The sequence below is a fragment of the Cyrtonyx montezumae genome, unplaced genomic scaffold, assembly GCF_038088225.1.
Source record: "Cyrtonyx montezumae isolate F1298 unplaced genomic scaffold, pur_monq_1.0 scaffold_10, whole genome shotgun sequence".
Taxonomy (NCBI): Eukaryota; Metazoa; Chordata; class Aves; order Galliformes; family Odontophoridae; genus Cyrtonyx; species Cyrtonyx montezumae.
In genome coordinates, this window is record NW_027071826.1 from 39,177,801 (window position 1) to 39,196,461 (window position 18,661).

The 18,661-nt window shown below is 42.1% G+C and overlaps 2 protein-coding genes across 3 annotated transcripts in view; both read right to left on the reverse strand.

Annotated features, from left to right (window-relative positions):
* Positions 1-18,661, reverse strand: part of LDLRAD3 (low density lipoprotein receptor class A domain containing 3) — a 282,869-nt gene that overhangs the window by 84,840 nt on the left and 179,368 nt on the right. The window lies entirely within an intron of this gene.
* Positions 1-18,661, reverse strand: part of PRR5L (proline rich 5 like) — a 41,599-nt gene that overhangs the window by 11,364 nt on the left and 11,574 nt on the right. For both annotated transcript variants that reach the window (XM_065754975.1, XM_065754974.1), the window contains exons 2-7: positions 18,249-18,523; positions 17,324-17,404; positions 13,922-13,970; positions 6,707-6,764; positions 3,500-3,591; positions 165-305 (exon numbers count right to left, since the gene is read on the reverse strand). In XM_065754975.1, coding sequence (XP_065611047.1) covers positions 165-305; positions 3,500-3,591; positions 6,707-6,764; positions 13,922-13,970; positions 17,324-17,404; positions 18,249-18,418 — 591 coding nt within the window. In that variant the 5' untranslated portion in view covers positions 18,419-18,523. The remainder of the gene's footprint in view (positions 1-164; positions 306-3,499; positions 3,592-6,706; positions 6,765-13,921; positions 13,971-17,323; positions 17,405-18,248; positions 18,524-18,661) is intronic.

The following is an 18,661-nucleotide window of genomic DNA, read 5'->3' on the forward strand; positions in this document are numbered from 1 at the left end:
AATTCAGCTTTCATTTTTACATTTAGCACTCTCACATAAGTACACCTACCTTCTCCTCCATGACACCCACTGCCCTCCCCACCCTCCTTTCCAAGATTTGTATCAGTTAGGTGAGGACAAGAATCTTAAACAGAGTGAAACAGAGTAAAGAAGAAGCTCCCCACCTGCAGAATTAACAGCATCTGGACAATGGAAGCTGGGAGCTTTGTCTGGACCAGAGGAAGAATTTCTTCCAACTTCACTTTTAGCAAGACCAAATCTCTGAAACCAAGAAGAGCAATCTGACGTATGGTCAGCTCCTGGCCCTAGAAAACACAGAAGGCAACAAATCCAAGAGTTGGTAAAGGGATATGGAAACACCACACCAACATAAATATAACATGTAGAAGTGGACTACCCTGCCCATTGCTTCTGTGACAAAGCACCAACAGCTGCACAGTGTGAGAACTTTCAGCACTTTAGTAATCTCACATAAGTTCTCAAAGGAGTAACTTCTTATGTTATGTGTTGTTAGGTTTGGAGTAAAAAAAAATAAAAGCCTGTATTTCAACAAGCTAACATATTCATAAAATCCAACTGGCAGCCAATCTTGGCACAAACACATGAAGCCCAGGATGGATACAACTTGTGCTTTTGATGCTTGGAGCTGAAAAATCACAAAAGATTTGGTAGAGAAAGAGATCAGTACAGAATATTCCTTAATCAAGCCTACCTCTGTTCTGTATCTGTCTGCTCAACATCTGCTCTTTAGACCCAGATGGCAAGACAAAAATCCACAATGCAGTCAACTATAGATTTTAGGATTTAGGCTAGAACAAAGCCAGTTAGACTGCTTGTACTTACACCGTTTAAAAAGCAACTAGATGGAATGAAAGCAACAGCTTTGACTTCTACCTCAGGGTACGTTGTGGCCTTTAACAACAAAAAGTGAGAAGGTTTAGCAAGTGAAGACATTGTTCTATTTCTTAGAGCATTAAGCCTCCTTGGACCATACTGGGCATTCTGGTGCATTACTACATTCCCTCCTGCCAGGCTTAAGATACGTGTGACTTTATCTTGCCCCATTTAACAGCAGAAAGTTTTCTCCCAACCCTGCTTACTTTCCAGCCCAAAGTTTTCCTTGTTCTCCCCAACACATTAATCTCTGACCTGCACTCTATTTTGCAACCATTTTATAGTATCTGTAACATACTCACTGAGGCAAATATTTAGCTGGAAGGAATTAACATCAGTTAATCATTAATTCATAATGATTTTAATGTCATAATTAACAGCATCATCAATATGTAAATATGACCTAAAGCCAGTGGTATGGCAGGTGGCACTGCCACTGTGAAAGCACTTTGGTTTTAAACCGAGTGCTTAGAAACATTGAGGTGTAGAACTGCTTGGTTCTATTTATCTCCAAACTATATTTCAGCAGCTGCACACTTTATTTATATCATGCAGTTTAGCTCAATTTCATACCCCGTTTCAAAATGCAAAGATTTCATTGTGCCAAACAAAACAAGATTTGCTATTCTTTTTCCACACCAAGTGGTTACATCAACAGCTACAATTATATTAAAGTCAGTGACCTGTTTACATAGTTTTCCTCTGTACAGCAATTTAACCCACTTGGCTGCTTAAAGGTCATACTTCTGCAACAGCAATGAGCCTCAGGTTTAAACTTGGTTGAGATAGAAAGTTACTTCTGGTTACATGCTCACATATTTGGCTGACTTACTTCCATTTTGAACTGTCAGCCAGCAGGATCACAAAGTTACAAAATGCTTGTGCTGACATTTGCAACAAAGGAGTTCCAAACGTAGAACGCCACACACGGACCTTCTCAGCTACTGGAGCAACGTATCTTCAGCAACTTGGTGGAAGAGATTTGCAGATGATCTCTCTCTACTATTGGTAGTACATCAGATAAATAGGCACATACAGTCCCTCATTTGTAGGAAAAACCAAGCTTACTACAAGGGCACTAGCTTGGGATAAGAGCAATATCATCAGTTTCTTGCTGCACCAGCAACTCACTTCATTGTAATTGTAACCTAGGACAGCTTTACTTAGAGTCAGGTTCTTCGGTATATCCAGAAGGAATCAAATCCATAAACATATAGGACACAGGTGCTTGCAAAGTTTTAAATACTCAGTCTGCTACATTTCAGTTCTTCATCTATCAAATAACACTCCCCTAACAGTTGCTGTAAAAGATTTTTGATGAAGACTTTGCAACAAGATAGACACTACAAAAGTTATTATTTCAAAGTATCTCAACATCCCATACTCATAGTTTAATCACTACCAAGTAAATTCCCAAAGCTGCAACTACTCTGTGGTAGTTTTTGCACTAAGGTAGATTTTTCTGGTAAGTGGAAGCATTATCAGCATTTGCAGGTACCACATAATGCAGATAGCTCCGCTGTTTCTACAGTGCACAGATAACTGCAGAACAGGCAAACTGCTACATAAACAGATGAGATCACTCCATTGGTGCGAGTTAGTTGTGAAGACAGAAATGGAGAATATTGGAATTGTGCAGTTTTAGCTGCCAAACACCCACCTTTAAGCTTCTGCAGCAAGGAAAGAATAAACACAGTAAAAAGGTTAGTGTCTGTCTTTACAGAAGGCTTTTACTCTTTTAGGAGATGCTGGCTTTAATAGGATTAGAGGAAAAGGGGGCAAACATTGTTTTCTTTGAAAGGCAGCACATAAAGCTCAAAGGGTATATAACTAAAAGAAGCTTTTCCAGAAAACACATCTCATGAAACAGTCAAAAGTCAAGAGAAGGCAGGTAGCATTTCTCAATGTCATTCTACTTATGAAGTACATTTCTGCTTCTCTGACAGGACAGAAGATTAAAATAGCCTAGGGAGATATCCAGATTTCTCATACAGAAACTTTGGCCAAAGCTACATGAAAAGCTGATAGAGCCCAATAACTCTGATGGGATACTCAGATTTAAAATATTCAGTATAAATAAGTCTTACACAAGTTGTTCATGCATCCTTAGAGACTTACTTGCCCCTTTATCAAAGCTCTAGAAACCCTAACAGAAGATTTTCCCAAGACAGCTTGGAAGTAAACACTCCATAAGTAGTTTGAATGGGTAAGGCATATTCGTTCATGATCTGGTCTTCGTATTTCCTTCTCTGAAGACAAATCGTCACTGACATCCATACCAGAGTTCCAAATACTTAGAAATGGAAGAACCTATTTTTGCAGATGGTCCAGAGCTTCAATATAGACAAATAATCCAATAATATAGGTGTACAAGCTTACTTAAGCACAGATAGAGGGTAGACAAAGAAATAAAAGCTCAGAAGACTGCTCATCCAGCAGATTTTAGCAGGCATTCTTAGAAATGAATGCCGATCTGGATAAATGCTACTTCTGCTCAGATTTAGCTTCAAGGTTTTGAGACCTGCTTAGGCACTAGCCAGTTCTGCTGAAACAGACATTTCCCTGTGGTGTTAGCAGACATCACAGTTACTTTAATTAAGATTACCTGGACTGGGTAGAATATTGCCTGGAGCGTAGGAAGAGTCTCTGTAAAGTAGTGATCCCAAATTTCAGACAGGATGTCAATGCGATCCTCACCTACAAAAATAGAGATTGGGAGCAATAAACGCAACTGAAATCCAGTTGAATTGTTCCACTATTCTCTCCTTCCCCAAGTAAGAGATACAAACTCACATTCAGTTTTTTCTTACAGAAACAAACATACCCCAGCTAAACTTTACCTTAACTGGCAGAGACACAAGGTTGCGATCACAAACCACTCTGTCACATAGTGTGAAGAGAACAGGCCCTGTGCAAAACACGAGAAACTCCAACAAAACAGCAAAGCATCTCTTTGAGAGGAGGCTCTAACTCTGAGCAAAGGACTGTGCAACTTCACAGCTCACAATTACTGGACTATTACAGGAGCCTAGCTGCACGCTAGCAGCTGCATATGGAAGCTGGGAGGTCACAGCCAGTATCAGCTCTCCTGCAGCCTCTGAGTCAGAGAGACCTTTTGTAAGAGCAAATTCATCTCCAGCATCTGACCACCCTCAAGAGCAGACAAAGAAGTCATGAATTCGAAGGAGACCACAACTTTGATAGGCCACAAAGCCATGGCACTCCTCTAATGGCTTCTCTCAAACATGGCAAACTGGAAGATTCCTGAGTGAAACAGACTTGTGGTTAGCCCTCATGTGAATCTGACTTCAACACATATCCCCAAGCATAAGTGGAAATTTCAAATGAAGGCAGACCATGGTACACAACTCATGACTCCCATAACAAGAAACAACTGTGGTCAAAAACCTGTTATTAACAAAAAAAAAAAGCTTTAAAAAACATGATAGTTTGGACAGACACGTTAAATTATTCTTATAGGCTTAACTTAAAGACCTGTATGTTTCTCAGCACTTAAGCCCAAAACCTCAAAGCTTTTCTGGTAATTTTTCCTATCACAAGCACCCATGTTTTCCCAAGCTTTTTTTTCCAGTTTTAGATACAAACCCTAGAAATTCCAGGAGCAAATACAGACAATAATAAAAGTTTCTGACAAATTCATTTCCTCTCACAGATCCTCATGTGGAGCTCTCAAGTAGACAAGACTCAAGGAGCAGTAAATGAAGAAAGCTGCTCAAGGCAGCTTCAAAGTTTCAGCTTCAAGCTGAAATGAGGAACTGGAAGACAATAAAACTGTATCTAAGGGAAGCCTTATTATGCACGAAAGCATTTTCCCCATGTGGAGACCTCCACGTGAGGTTTTTAGTGGGTTAGCCATTGGTCACGTTGCTTATGACCCAGTCAGAAGGAAGAGTCAGCAGGACCAGGTACTGCAGATGTTTCCTTTCAAGCAGAGACCTCGCTGACTGCAGGAGGGCTGAGAGGGAAGTATCTCAGATATGCCACCAGCTTCTGAAGCTGAGCACATGAGACCTACCCAGCACCCCCATAACAGATACCCACCGCCAGAAACTGCCAGATGTAAGTGAAAAAGACAACAGGAAGCAGGTGAACTTCTCCCCCTCTCTCCCCCCCAGGTCTGTAATTAATTTGTGTGAAGATAAAAGTGAAATGCCAGAATCCTTTTCCTTTTGAATTGCAATGCAGAGTGGTTTGTTTCTTGAAAAAAATCATAAATCCTACAGGCATTGAAGAAGAGTCTGACAGAGTATATCAAGAAAAATATGACATTAAAATATGAGACTGAGGTTAGAAAAAAACAGACACAGTAAAACAGTGTCGTGCCCTGCAGTGGGGACATGATTCCATCTTTCAGTACTGGGACGGGAAAAATTTTCCAGGAAGACAGAACTAGCAGAGGACATGTACAAGAAGTTCTTGTTGCTGCGACCACAGGACCTGGAACAAGTCTACATGTTATGAAGGAAAAGTCATCTCACATAGAGATGCCAGCCTGCAAAGATGCAGTGGATCCAGGGTCACTTTGAACTCCACTTTGATGGAGGGAAAAAAAAGCTTACCAAGGGGAATTTGCTGTCTGCCTGGGAAATTTAAACCCACATAAACTGCTTGACTGGTTGCAAACTACTCCCTGTCTGCTTTCAAGTCGCTGTAGTCTGTAACTCACTTTTCCTCGTGCTAAAGCAGAAACTTGAATAATTTTATATGAATAAAAAAAACCAACAAAATATCATACTGTGATAAGCCGTTCAGTGTCTAGTCTGAAGAGCTGGCAGCAGCAGCATGGCAGGCATCCACATTCACAAGAAGTGGGTAAAACTGCCTTTTTTCCCCCCTCCATTACAGGGTCTGTGCTAAAGAAGCACACACCAAGCAGAGGGTGGGCAGCTGCACAGCTAGACAGTCCCACAGCATGCTGGGCAGAGTCATTTGATGAAGAACAGCATGGAGGAACCAGCAACAACAACGACACAAGGTTAGAAGTGTCCATTGGCATTTAATGACCCAGATACCGCAAGCTGATGATTAGCAAGGGATCTTCCCTACAGGCTACAAAACTGGGTCAAATCAAATGGTAGCCTAGTTTTGAATAAAGATGTGTGCTTTAGCCAGCACTCTCTGCTTGAGCAAACCATTAATAACAAGACTAACTCCCCTAACAGCTACCCCCGAGCCTTGCTGCTCCAAGCTGGCCTTCGTCCACTGGCTCTGTGGCAACAGGCATCTGTAACCCAGTGGTTTGAACAGATCTTCATGAATGGTTAGCTTCTTTCCTGAAGAATCCCAATCCCCTCCACATAATCAATTTCTCTTTACATTTACACAAGACCTGTTAGCTCAGCTCTCAAAAGCTGAATGACACAGTACTGCTGCAACCAAAATCATGCTTCCAAGAGTCCAAACAGTCAGACTATGGAGCTGCAAATCACATTCAGAAATGAAAGGCAGAGGACTCTCAGCACAGTTTCTCAACAGGATTTGCATCCAGCTTAGAAGTGCATTGAGCCCAGGTTCAAATTCCATCCAAGACCCCTGCTACCACTCTCATGGTGAAGCCACGACTGGCGGGAATACTGCAGACACACAGTTCTGCAAACAGCCCTCCAGCCATAAGCAATGCACAGACTGCAGTGCAACATGACCCCAATAGTTTGGGTGACTCTCAGATAGTATCAGAAAGGGCTGCATGTTTTTCAGTTACGTGAGTCATCTCCTCTGGCCAAACATCAAAGCATGACTTGAAAGAGCCCACAAGGACCCCACTCCAAAACAGGTTTCTTACTGTACTTGCCTTCACACAGCTTAACCTTCTCCTCTATGAACAGCAAGCCCTTCGCAAGGAGCTGGTTCTGCCAAAAGAGAAGAGAGACATGCATTTGCCTTTTCCATTACTCAAAACAAACACGGAAGAACATATGCTTTTTTTTATTTTTTTTTCAGCTGTTTCCCACTTTATATACAGTTGAAGATCAGTCGTGCCACAGTACTTGCTCAACACACTGCCACCAGACCTGGTCTTACTGCAAGTTCTGCACACTCATCAATTCCCTCTGACAGTCAACTGGAAGAACAGACCCAGCACATTACTTGAAACACTTGTCTAAAAGTGCAGGGGAAGACCTTTCATGGGTAACTATGTCAAAGCTGCATGTCTCAACTGCTTCAGCATCTGAGAAACAATGTATACCTATTTTTGCTCCCAAATAACACTGCCTTTACAATATTCTGCCATATCACCTCCCGCTGTACCACAAACCTGCCCCTGTGATGCTGCTTTGGATGTGAGACCTGCCTTCCACTGTAACCACATACCAGCCTGGTTTGGTCACAGTGTACACAAGCAGGTAACAGCATAAGCCTGCCCAGGCCAAGAGAGAAGCCCACCTCTGCATCTGCCCATCTACAAGAGTCAATACTGAACTGGGACCACAGGTCTCCCCTGCCCCATACATCCCATTTCCAGATGCACTTTATTGGTGCAGAGTCCCCTTGTTTATACCCAAAGCTCACTCATGACAGGAGGGAGGAATGGCCATGCTCTCTGCCAGTGGTTAACTTTGGCAGTAGCAGTAACAGTTTCTCTTGTGTGCACCGTGCAATATTTAAAAGAATCAATGGTCATGTTTGTTTTAAACTAATTTAGGACTCCTGCTAGTAGGACTTCTTCCTTCCCCCCCAGGAATTCAAACCCAAAAATATTTAGTATAGTCTTATTCTCAAGTAATGAAGAATATAGATTTGAAGAATATAGATTTCCTTTAAATTAGTTACACATCAGAAACAGCATTTTACAGTCAAAACACAGGATGAAATAATTTGAATTGCCCATCCGAGTCACAAGATTAACCTTTGCTAGCTCTGACACAGCACAGAAACAATCCTATCCACACAGTCCAACAAAACTACAAAATGTTTCCATAGTCTACTATCCAATAACACTAGCAGTTTCAGCACGGGAGTCAGAGCTGACCTGAACATTCCTGTTCAACACAGGAACATGCTAAAATTACCATTCTGTACACAGACAACTGTGTGGAGACAAGAGCCCTAAGGACTTCTGCATGTGACCTTCTGAATCCATTCACAAGTAGTGTGCAAATGACTAACTACAGTCAAAGGGCTGTGGGTGCCAGCAGAGCACTCTTCAACGCTAGAGACAGCGAGTAGATGCTCCCAGGCTGTGTGCCTCCTAGACTGGTCTGCTCCAGTTCCTGCTGCTCCTGGCACCTCAGCAGCCACCTGGGCAGCTCCAGCAGCACCAGTCCCCAACTGCTGACACCAGCTCAAAAAGCCATCAAGTTCTTCTGAAAAGAAGCCTGCTTTTCTGGGTTCCTGATATGCCCAGATCAGAACAATTTTTTTTTCTGCTTTAATGCTTTTATGAATGTATCTATTTCCATGTACTATCAAGATTACAGTCTCATTCTTAGATGCCCTAAGAAACAAGTTCAGTTCCATAACACACAGTCACAGCAAATGTTCCAATCATCTCAAATTTTCTCTTTTCTGATCAAGTCATAGGCTTAGAAATTGATTCAACTCAAATATTTTCTTCTAGAAAGAAGCAAGACAGGTAAGTTTCATTAAAAAAAATCCTTCATGGTTTGCTGATAAATCAATACAATGTAATAAAGACAACCACAGCAAAGGTCTGTATCAGACTTTGCCTAGGTTACAGGTTTCATTACTGCTTTATCCTGGATGCCAGAGGCAAAACAGAGGCACAGAGCTGAGAGGAGGAAAAAAAAAAAAAAAGAAAAATAAGACTTTCGCAAGCAGGATCAAGTAGAGACTTGGCCAAAACAGGCTTAAAGGATGTTTATCTGAAAAGTTCGGCCTGCGTTGGGTCCTGCTATACTCTGATCAAAATCAGCTAGAGTACACGATGGCACAGCACAAGGAGGCCAAGCAAACCCAGCTGCCTTAGCCAGAAGCAAATGAGACATTGCACATGGGAGGTGCAGGTGCCTGGTCATAAAAAAGGCCTGTGCAGAACCAGCAGGAGCTGCTCTGCATGACAGTCCTGCCACCGTTGCAGCTTGCACTGCTGGAGGATTATGATCAAGTTGAAAGCAGTGAAAAGCAGCTGAGCTTTGGGCAACAATTTACAGGGAAAAAAAAAAGAGAAAGCCCAAGCCACCACAGGAGATGTTGCATCTTATCTGAATGCCTTGTATCTGAAGATTGCAAGGCACAGAGGAATTCTCCCTAAACAAAAAAAAAAAAGAAAGTAATATTTCCCAATACATCACCACACTGAGTAAAAAAGTATGTTTGAACACCCATTTAAGTACAGAAAAAAAAAATATTTCCTTCAGCTCTCCAAGCTGAGCTCTAAATTCTAAAAACTCCAAGCCACACTAAGATGAACAAATTAATACTATTTGATCAAGCAGAAACATAACGTGGGAACAGAAAAACACTGGTCCAGAGCAAGCACAAGATAATTGGCCCCATTTTACTAGATGGAAAAAAGTTTCTCTTCCACACATGCCATCATTTCTTATATGCATTCCTCTTTGAACCAACCGAGGCTTTGTGTTCTAGTGTTAAATGCAAGCTCAGAGCCACTGTTTACAGGATGGTATGACATTAATTTGAGAAAAAAAATATCACTCAGACTTATTTACCAGGTATTTTCTAACAAGTTGCTACTTAGCCTGCCAACTGCACATAAACACCTACCTAATTCTTGCAGTGTTCTAAAAATGTAAGTCTCTGTAAGCTGCAGAATTTCCAACCCAAAGCATACGCCCTTCCCCCACTTTTATTTTCTTTCTAGAAAGAGGGAAAAAACGGTGACAGAAACACAGAAAACATTTTGATCCAATGTAGAAACGACAAGAGAAAAATGAAGCAATATCTTAAATCACTCTCCTAGAGACAGCCTCGCTCAAAATCCAGACTAAAATAAGAATCCCCACATGAAGAGAGAAAGTGAAGCAGAGGGAGTAAGGAGGAAAGCAGAGTAGGCAGGCGTGTAGGCAGCTCTGCCGTGACCCAGACCACAATGCCCCCACTTGGCAGCAGCTACAGGAAAATCCCATGTGGCTGTGCCCACACAGCTCTGCTACCATAAGCATGGCCCCATGTGGAGCCTGCCTGGGGACAGCCCAGCAGAAAGTTCTGAGCAGTAACTGCCAGTGAATCATGCACATCCACAGAGCAGAGGTGCACAGGCCTGAAGGCAGGCATCTGCTAGCACAGCCACCCAGGACTGGCCCCTGCACTGGGCTCACAAGCCAGGGGCTGAACTGGCCCAGGCTCCCATGCTAACAAAGCTGGAGCCTCTGAAGTTGCATCATACCAGTTCAGTCCCTAGAAAGCACCAGATGAAGCAGAAATAATCAGCAGACCTGCCTGAGGGGAGGGTTTCAGCCACAGAAAGACAGAAATACAACAGCAAACAGCAGCCCACCACACAGGACTGCTACAGGGCTCAGCCAAGCCCTGCAGATCACACAGGAGGTGTTCTGGTCCCTCACAGGCAGCACCACTCCAGCCCACGGGCATGAAGGAGGCCCAATTGGGAGTGTGAGTGGTGCCCTCACTGAGCAGCAACAGCCACTTCAGTACCCACGCTGCTGTTTCCATGCCCTTCTGTGAAACGGGCAAAAGTGGAAGCCTTTTGCACTTATCCACTCTGATCTTATTGACTTTGACACACCAGCGACAGGAGTCTTGTGCACTGTGGTTTATATGACTTTTGCATACAGACAGAAAGCTGGGCCTAACCCTGAGCCAGGGCTCCCTGCCTCCCAGAGCACATGCTGCAATGGGCTATGAGTTACATAGCAGCCTCACTCCTATTTCCAAGATGTCAAAGCTCTCATTGAAGAAAAAGAACATCTACCCAGCTGGCCATTGTGCAGTCACAACTTTTGGGATGTATCAAGGAGGTGGTGCTGGGGAAGGGATGGGGTCTCTGCCATGGGAGGAGGCAGTTCAGGGTTAACGTGCACAAACCAGGCAGTTTTGCTAAAGCGGTTAGCTGTGAAACAGCTAACGTTTCCATTTTCCTCTGCAAGTTTCAAGATTAACAAGCCCCAGAGAGTGAAAAGAAACAGTTCATCTCCAGAGGTTTGCTTTTCAGGCTACAGGCAGAATGACAAAGATAATGCATCAGTACTCATTAGCTTTCTGTTTCAGAAATATTCTTCAAAACTGTAAGGATCAAACAGCATGAAGGGAGCTCACCTGGAAAATCCTACAGCTGCCCCAGAGCACTTTCAGTTCACCACATTCCTCCAAACACTGGCATCTTAACATGGGAACCCTGCCTGTTGCTTGCTAACCCAGCCACCTAAAGCATCAGTGAAAGCAGAATGAGCTACTGAGCAGAGGAGAGGGTGCAACATGCCCCCTTTGCAGCAGCAGGAATCTATTGTATCAGGTCATGGATAAGTTTGGTGCTGGAAGACCCAGATCAACTAAGGCAAATCTGCAACAAGTATTGAGTATGCTGAGTCCGAGCTTATTTGGCAATTGCAGTCAGACTCTGATCCAAGGATACGGCTTGTATACCTAACTGGGTTGCTAAAGCAGCAGATTTATAAACACAGACCTCCTTCAGAATGAAACATCTGACTTTCTACCAAAGCTCTTGTAGGAATTACATCTCTCTTCCTAACACAAACCAGATTCTGGTATGACGAAGGTTTGGTCACAGACAAAGAGTGCTTAAACCCCATCAGTTTCCTAAACATTCCTTTAGCAACGTCAGTAACTAAAACCTGGCAATCTTCATGGGAGTTGGTGAAAATGACTTGCGAGTAATCAACTCGAGATGATCACAACAGTAGCTTTGTCTCACTAGTGAAATCTTTGCTCAGTTTTACTCCTAAACATTCAGTGATTAGAAAAAATAAAGTTTCTCTGTATGGGTATAAAATATACATAATATAATGGATTTACCAAAACAACCTTAGTGGCTCCTGTTACAAGTGTTGCAGCTTAAGAGGTAGAAAACAGTCATATTGTCACATCCAAATGCTATGTGAACTGATTAGCTGTTCTAATTGCTGCTAGGCAATCTAAAACAGCCAGGTTAAAAACGAGAGCAGATCCTTCAGGTTCTATTTCAACTTAACAGTAAACTCAGTTCTCAGGATAGCTTCTGCAGAGAGCTTTAAGAGATGCAGAAAAAGTCTGTGCCAAAATTAGCATTTCCACTGCCCCCCTCATCCTGGTGACCTGCTCCTATCACCTCCCTACTATCAGAGGGGACGAGCACATGACCAACGGGGAAGTCAACCCAATGGAAAACCTGGAATTTTTTCCCTTTTCTTTTTCAGCCAAATCATTTGGTGGTGCAACTTAGCTTTAGATCAGCTGATGTCAACAGTGAAACTGAATCCACAGACAAAATTTTGTCAGCCTTTCTTTGTCACGTGAACAGTCTTTCCCAATCCTGTGGCCCTGGGATTTTTGACTAAAGACACTCAGAGGGAACAGTAACATTTACCACTGGCACATGCTGACAAACTAGAATTAGAAATATGCACCTTAACTCACAGCAGGGAAAAAAAAAAGATCATTTCCTACAGCAGCCTTTATCTCACATTGCTTGTCTTTGTGGCTTGCCAGCACCGAGAGTTTTGCTTCAGGCTAAGCCTGATGGATACCAAGTTACTTCTTATAAAGCTGAGCTTTATAAGAAGTCCCCCAGAAATAAATTTTAGTCACAGGATTCAGTGAGAGAACAGCAGATGAACTACTACATACATGCTGAGGAATTCATACAACTGCGAGCAGACAGACTGACAGAAAAACAAATTCAGAACAGACTGCAGTCTAACCCTTGAAATTCTCTACTTCTTCCAGACTGCAGTGCCATGCCCAGCACCACAGTACACAGGCTCCTGATGAAGCTTTTTCAAAGTTCAGTTTTCCTCATACATTTAGCTGCAAAGCTTTGACTACTTTCAAGTTAACTAGGACAGCAACAGATTTCCAACCCAGCAGTACTATGGGTTTGTACTACAGGTTCACCACCTCTCTGCTGTACTACCCTTCAAGGAAACGTCCCACTGCTTACCACCAGGAGCTACCTCTTTCCAGTAAGAAAGTTACACAGATAGGGGCTAAAGAAGTGAAACAAAACCACCACCAGGGCAGAGCTTGCTTCTCACTTGATTGTACAGTGGGGATTTTTATTTTTTAAGTAATCTAATACTGATAGGAAACAACACTATTCACCTCCCCCCTTTAAAACTGTTACCAAAGCACACAGCAGCATAACACCTCAGAAAGTACTGAAATTCTCTCTTACTCAAAAGAGATGAAGCCAACAACAACAAAAAAATCCCTCTTGTTTTCAGCAACCTCTTTTTAAAATCAGCACTACACTGAAAAACTTGCAATACTGAAAGCCATTGGTGTTCTCTCAAAGTCATCTTACACATGCTTTCATGTGGTTGCATGTGAACCTCTGTCTATCTGGACAACATCAGTGAGAAGCAATAACAGATTTTTGATTGATTGCATCTTCCCTAATCCTTCACCTTTTGCTTTTTTAGAGATTGCATCTATATTCTAGAAGGCAAACAGTAACCAGGTTGATTTCCTGCTGATAAGGACTTCCTTATCTGCACCCCCCCAAAAACAGAAAGCTGTTATATTTTCTCTTCCCCTCTGCTAGCCTGTTTCAGAAAACGTATTCCAGAATCCTTAGTGCTTATTTGTTTATTAGTAAAATAAACAAAACAAAAAAGAAAGCAACCCATCTTCTTAAAGAAGTTCAAGTAAATCCCTTGATTTTTGGTAGGCAGGCTGCTGGTAGCCCTTCTTAAGGGCAAAAGAAGATTACCCCTAATTTAGCATATATGCCCATAAATATGGTTACTTTCAGGGCTATATGGGCCATACTAAAGATATTCCATACCTCCATGATCTCTCATGGCAAAACAAAGGTGAAATGTGTAGGTTACATGCTTGAAAAAAGGACTCTGTATGCTAGAAAACCAAACAGGCCGAATCTCAAGAAGTGAAGTAAATTATGTAATACCTGAAAGTAATCAGTGATGAAGGATCCCAGTTCACTCTTCAACAGCCGTCTGTAGATAGAAGGAATGTATCCATGAAGTAAGAGCAATCGCTGGTCACTTCTTACAGGAAGATTCACATTTCACTACCAGTCATACCAAAGATACCTGAACACATATGAACGTGTCCTGACAACAGTTAGATTTTTTACATCCAAGTATATATTCTACCAATACCTACAAAAGATACTCTAGAATTATGAAGAAACAGCTTCCCTGAAACCTTCTGTTGATAAGCCACTCACCTGGAACAAACAAAACCACATTAACATCACTGAACGCATAAGAAGCTGGAAAATAATTCTGAAGTTTTTGTTTGGCTTACAGTTCATCCTTTTTCTGATATTTCTTTAAGGAAAGTCACCTTCCATTGCAATGAAAATAGTATAACTCCCCCACAGTACTTCCTTTTCTCTTGGAAGTAGAAGGTGAGAGGATAAGGAGAAGCTATGAAGTAAACATGCAAGCAGCAGCTGTGGCTTCCCCATGGCTACCACATAAAAACCAAAACCAGAAAACACAGCATATTTTTCAAGAACACATTTCTAGAAATTTAGTAAGATATTGTTTACATACATGCATGCAGAAGCTACTCAACATATACTTCTGATTAAGAACTGTTGGATTTTAAATTTGGCTATAATAAAAAGTTCCAAATTCCAGTATATGTTTATGCTTCAAAATCCTGAGATGAAAAACAGGGTTGCTTTAAATCAGAAGCATCATAAAAACAGCTTACAGTTTAAAGCATGGGAACTTCCAGCTTTCAGTAACTATGATGGTAAATTTTGCAGCAGTAAATTCTGCCTAAGATTTAAAAGGTGCTCAACACTTCCCACTGCAAAACACTAAAACATTGCATTTTTTTTTCTTGATTTAAGAGTTTTGCTTTTCACAAAAGTGAAGCATTACCAAGAGTGCTCAAAAATAGCAACTGGGACATCCAGTTCTCAGGCTGCATTCTTATTAACAGAATATTAACTAGGGCTCTTGTTTCTAACCCTTGGTGAACATAGCTCTTGACTGCAATCTTCCTCACCAAGCTTTCTGCAAAATTTCCACATTTATTCAGGAGGCGCAGAGCCACCTTTACATCTTCCTCAGATTAGTTACATTCACCCCACCCGTCTCAAAAGTACATTTCTATTTCTGCAAGATGGAGAAACCAGATAAGTCTTTGAGGGCTGGTTTGTGAGATGCACTACAATGGCTTCAGTAGAACCCTGAAGGCTTTTGATCAGCTCATTTACCAGCCCTAGCAGGACATTTGTTCTCTGAAGTGGACCATTCCATCCCTGCACACCAAAGCATGCACTCCAGAGAGAACCTGATGGGCTTTCCCTCCTAACCATGACCAGGTCACTCCTTGCATCCTACATCCCATCTCTCCGTGGCATTCCTGACATTCCCTCTTGCCATGACAATTAACTTCCAGAACAATTAAAAAAAAAGTATCCAGCGAGTTGTTGTCAAATCACAGCAAGATAAGGACTTCAAGCAATCCAGAGCAAGATGTTACCAGCTGCTCGCCTCCTAGCTCTGTCATTACTGCCCTACTTTAAAACTCTCCCCTTCTCCCACTGACAAACAGTTATATGCTGTGCAGAGTCTGTAGCAAATTCAATGTTCTAATAGCTAACTTCCACAGATGATGTGAGTAGAGAAACACAAAGGAGAAAGATGCACCAACTCAACCTAACAGCACAAAAGACTTGGCCGTCTGACAGGCTTGGTTTCTCAACCAGTGTCAGGCTAGAAACTCACCTCATACACACTGTACTGATATTTTCTTGAGAGCTATACCAAGAATCACAAGTGCAAAGCTGCAGATGAATATACAAACATGCAGGCAGTTGCAAGTCCTTGGTTCCTTCGACTGAAGAAGTGTTAAAACAGCCTATTCAGAGAATGACATTCTGAGATGTAAGCAATGCTCAGGCACCTGTAGGAACATTAATTCCAAGGTGAGAGCTTCCAAGTGCTGCCTGTGAGTGGAAAAGCTTACTTGTTCTCCCACCACCACCACTTTGTACACAAAGCATACAAGTTTCACAAAGAATTTCTTGTTCTTTGCTCTTGACAGTCCAGACCGACTCTGTTGACTGACACTAGCAAAGCACAGTCCAGCCACAGGGGCTATACTCTCCAACATACCTCCCCCCCATGAGGCTGGGAAGGAGTACCTGCTTGCACCAGTTCAGGAAAGCAGGCTGCAGCCACTGCAGTGACCAGCAGCCTAGGAGACAAGTCAAAAAACCAAAAGCCAGTTCTCAAGTATACTGCAGGCTGTGGGTTAGGGTGTCGTAAGCCTTTGGAAACATCTGCTTTTTCCCTTTCACATACAGAAATCCTCATCCCATAGAGAATTAATACTGCTGCAAGTACTTAAATCTAACTTGAGGACTTCTGCCTTGAGGACATTTAAACACTGTTAAAGCATAAGAAATTGCAACTTTATGAAGCTTTCACCTTGGGACCATATCAAGTAGGACAAAGACTCACATCCTGCATTTAATTTGACATTAGGGAAAAAGGGTAGTTTGCTGTTCAGTAAGTTCTTGGCTCTAGTAACCATTGAACTTGGCATACAGCAAAAACACAGTAGCGATGGGGTAAGGACATAAACGCAAAAGTTGAGTCCTCTATGACAACATTCGTGATGGGTGAATGCGGATGCAGTGAGAAAGAGGAGAAATAAGGAACTACAGTTGTGAAATGTCAACACTCCTCTTAGCACCACTTGGAATCAACACAAGAATAAACTGCTCTGTGTCTGCTCTATAATCCTATCTACCATTAAATGAAGTTTCCAAGTAATCAGATCGAAACCACAGATAACCATGAGGCTTAAAATGAAAAACAACACTTTTATCATCACTGTTAGACTTTAGGCCTTTTTAATCCTTAAGATTGGTATTTCCTGATCTTTTTCTGAAATTAGCATTTCATATAAAAGTTATATACGTGGTTTTGAGAAGCTTGGCTTTAGAAAAAAATCAAAAACAAAAAAACATTACTACTGCTATGAATGTCTTTATAGAAACTAGAAACAAGGGGAGGAAAACAGGCCTAAGAGGAAAATTCCATAGAAGGAGACAAAAGGGCAAGATCCTTGTGTGTATATATATATATACACACACACAATTTTAACTTGATTTTTTATTTGTCACATAGCACCCCATAGCAAAAAAAGAAAAAAGTAAGAAGTCAGCCTGAAATTCTATACACATGCTTCAGTTCTCTCCTACCCATCCATATTTCTCCCGCTCATCTCTTCTCAGTACATTTCTACTTGGGAACAAAAACAAGGAAACACCAAACAAGCAGCTAGAAAAATTCCTTTTCCACATATTTCAGCAACCTACCTGATATTCTCATTGAGGGTATAAAGTTCATTGTTCTGCAAGCCTCCCCCTTTGAACACATTTATCACTGCTGTTTGAACACTGTCAAAAAAGAAATGAGACAGCACAACATCCATAAATAATAGTGTTTAAATCATACTGTTGGCTCAGTGCAACAGGAGATAGCCATCAACAGCTGAGTAGTTAAAATGGGGAGGGAAAGTTTAATTGTACTTAAATACTTCCATTTTTTCCTCCCTCAAAATCACAAGTCTACATCTCTCACAGGAGCCCGAGAAGACCTAGTCTTAAATTGTGTTCAGAATAAGCAATGGAAAGTCATCACAGGGACTCCATGCACAGAGAAATTATTCACAGGAGAGACATCTTTAAAACAACTGGTTAGGGGATCTCCGCTATGTGCTGCAGGCTATTAGCTATGAGAAGAGACAGATTTCTGGCAATATCTGCCAAACACATCACATTGCATTACCCAGAGATGCTGAAAGGACCAGCTGAGCCACCCAGCTGGCAGCATCTGGCAGGATCCTGGCTGTGCTGGAAGACCTTCTGCAGCCAGCATCATTTCAGTCAGGCCCATCTTCAAGCCTTGCTTGAAGCACATAAGCTGCAGCAACAGCTGTTGAGGGATACTCTAATACTTTTCTGATCAGTGCAGAGGAAATCCTGAAGTAACAAGATAGCAAGCTTTTACAGCTGCTGGACCACAGCCAACAAGAGGAGATGACATTTGCTTCATAGACATTCTCTTTTGCAGACAAGTTTGGTCAGCTTTCTATCCTAGCACAAAACCATGTGATGCTTTTGCTGGGCTACGTCTGTGACACATTAATAAGCAGACCTAGTTCAGCAAGAGCAAGGGGTCCACCATAAATAGTCTGAAGTACAAAGATCAGTCCTTCACAAAAAGGTATGTGTTGCTCACCTGTTCCATGCTGAATTGGAGCTGAGCTGCAGGGCCTGCCGAGCTGCCTGGAAACGTGGCAGGTCACTGAGCACTGGAGAGCTCATGAAGCGTGGTCGGGGCCTTCTGAATGAGCCCATCTTGTGGGACTGAAGAGCAAAGGACGGTGCTACGGTGAAACCCCCAGTCATAGGCTTGAACAGAGTGGAGTGGGTCTATCAGAAATTCTCTTCTCTTGTAGGTCCAAGGTATTTATCTCAATGGCATCAACAAGACTTCAAATCCAAGGACTCAGCCTACAATGAAAGCAAGCAATTAGCCTCAGACTAGCAGTTCCCCACCATATGAGGCGGTGATACAGACTCACAATAATGCAAAGAAACTAAAGCAGTCCTGGAAAGTGAAGAGGAAGGAGAAAAGCAAGACAGAAAGGG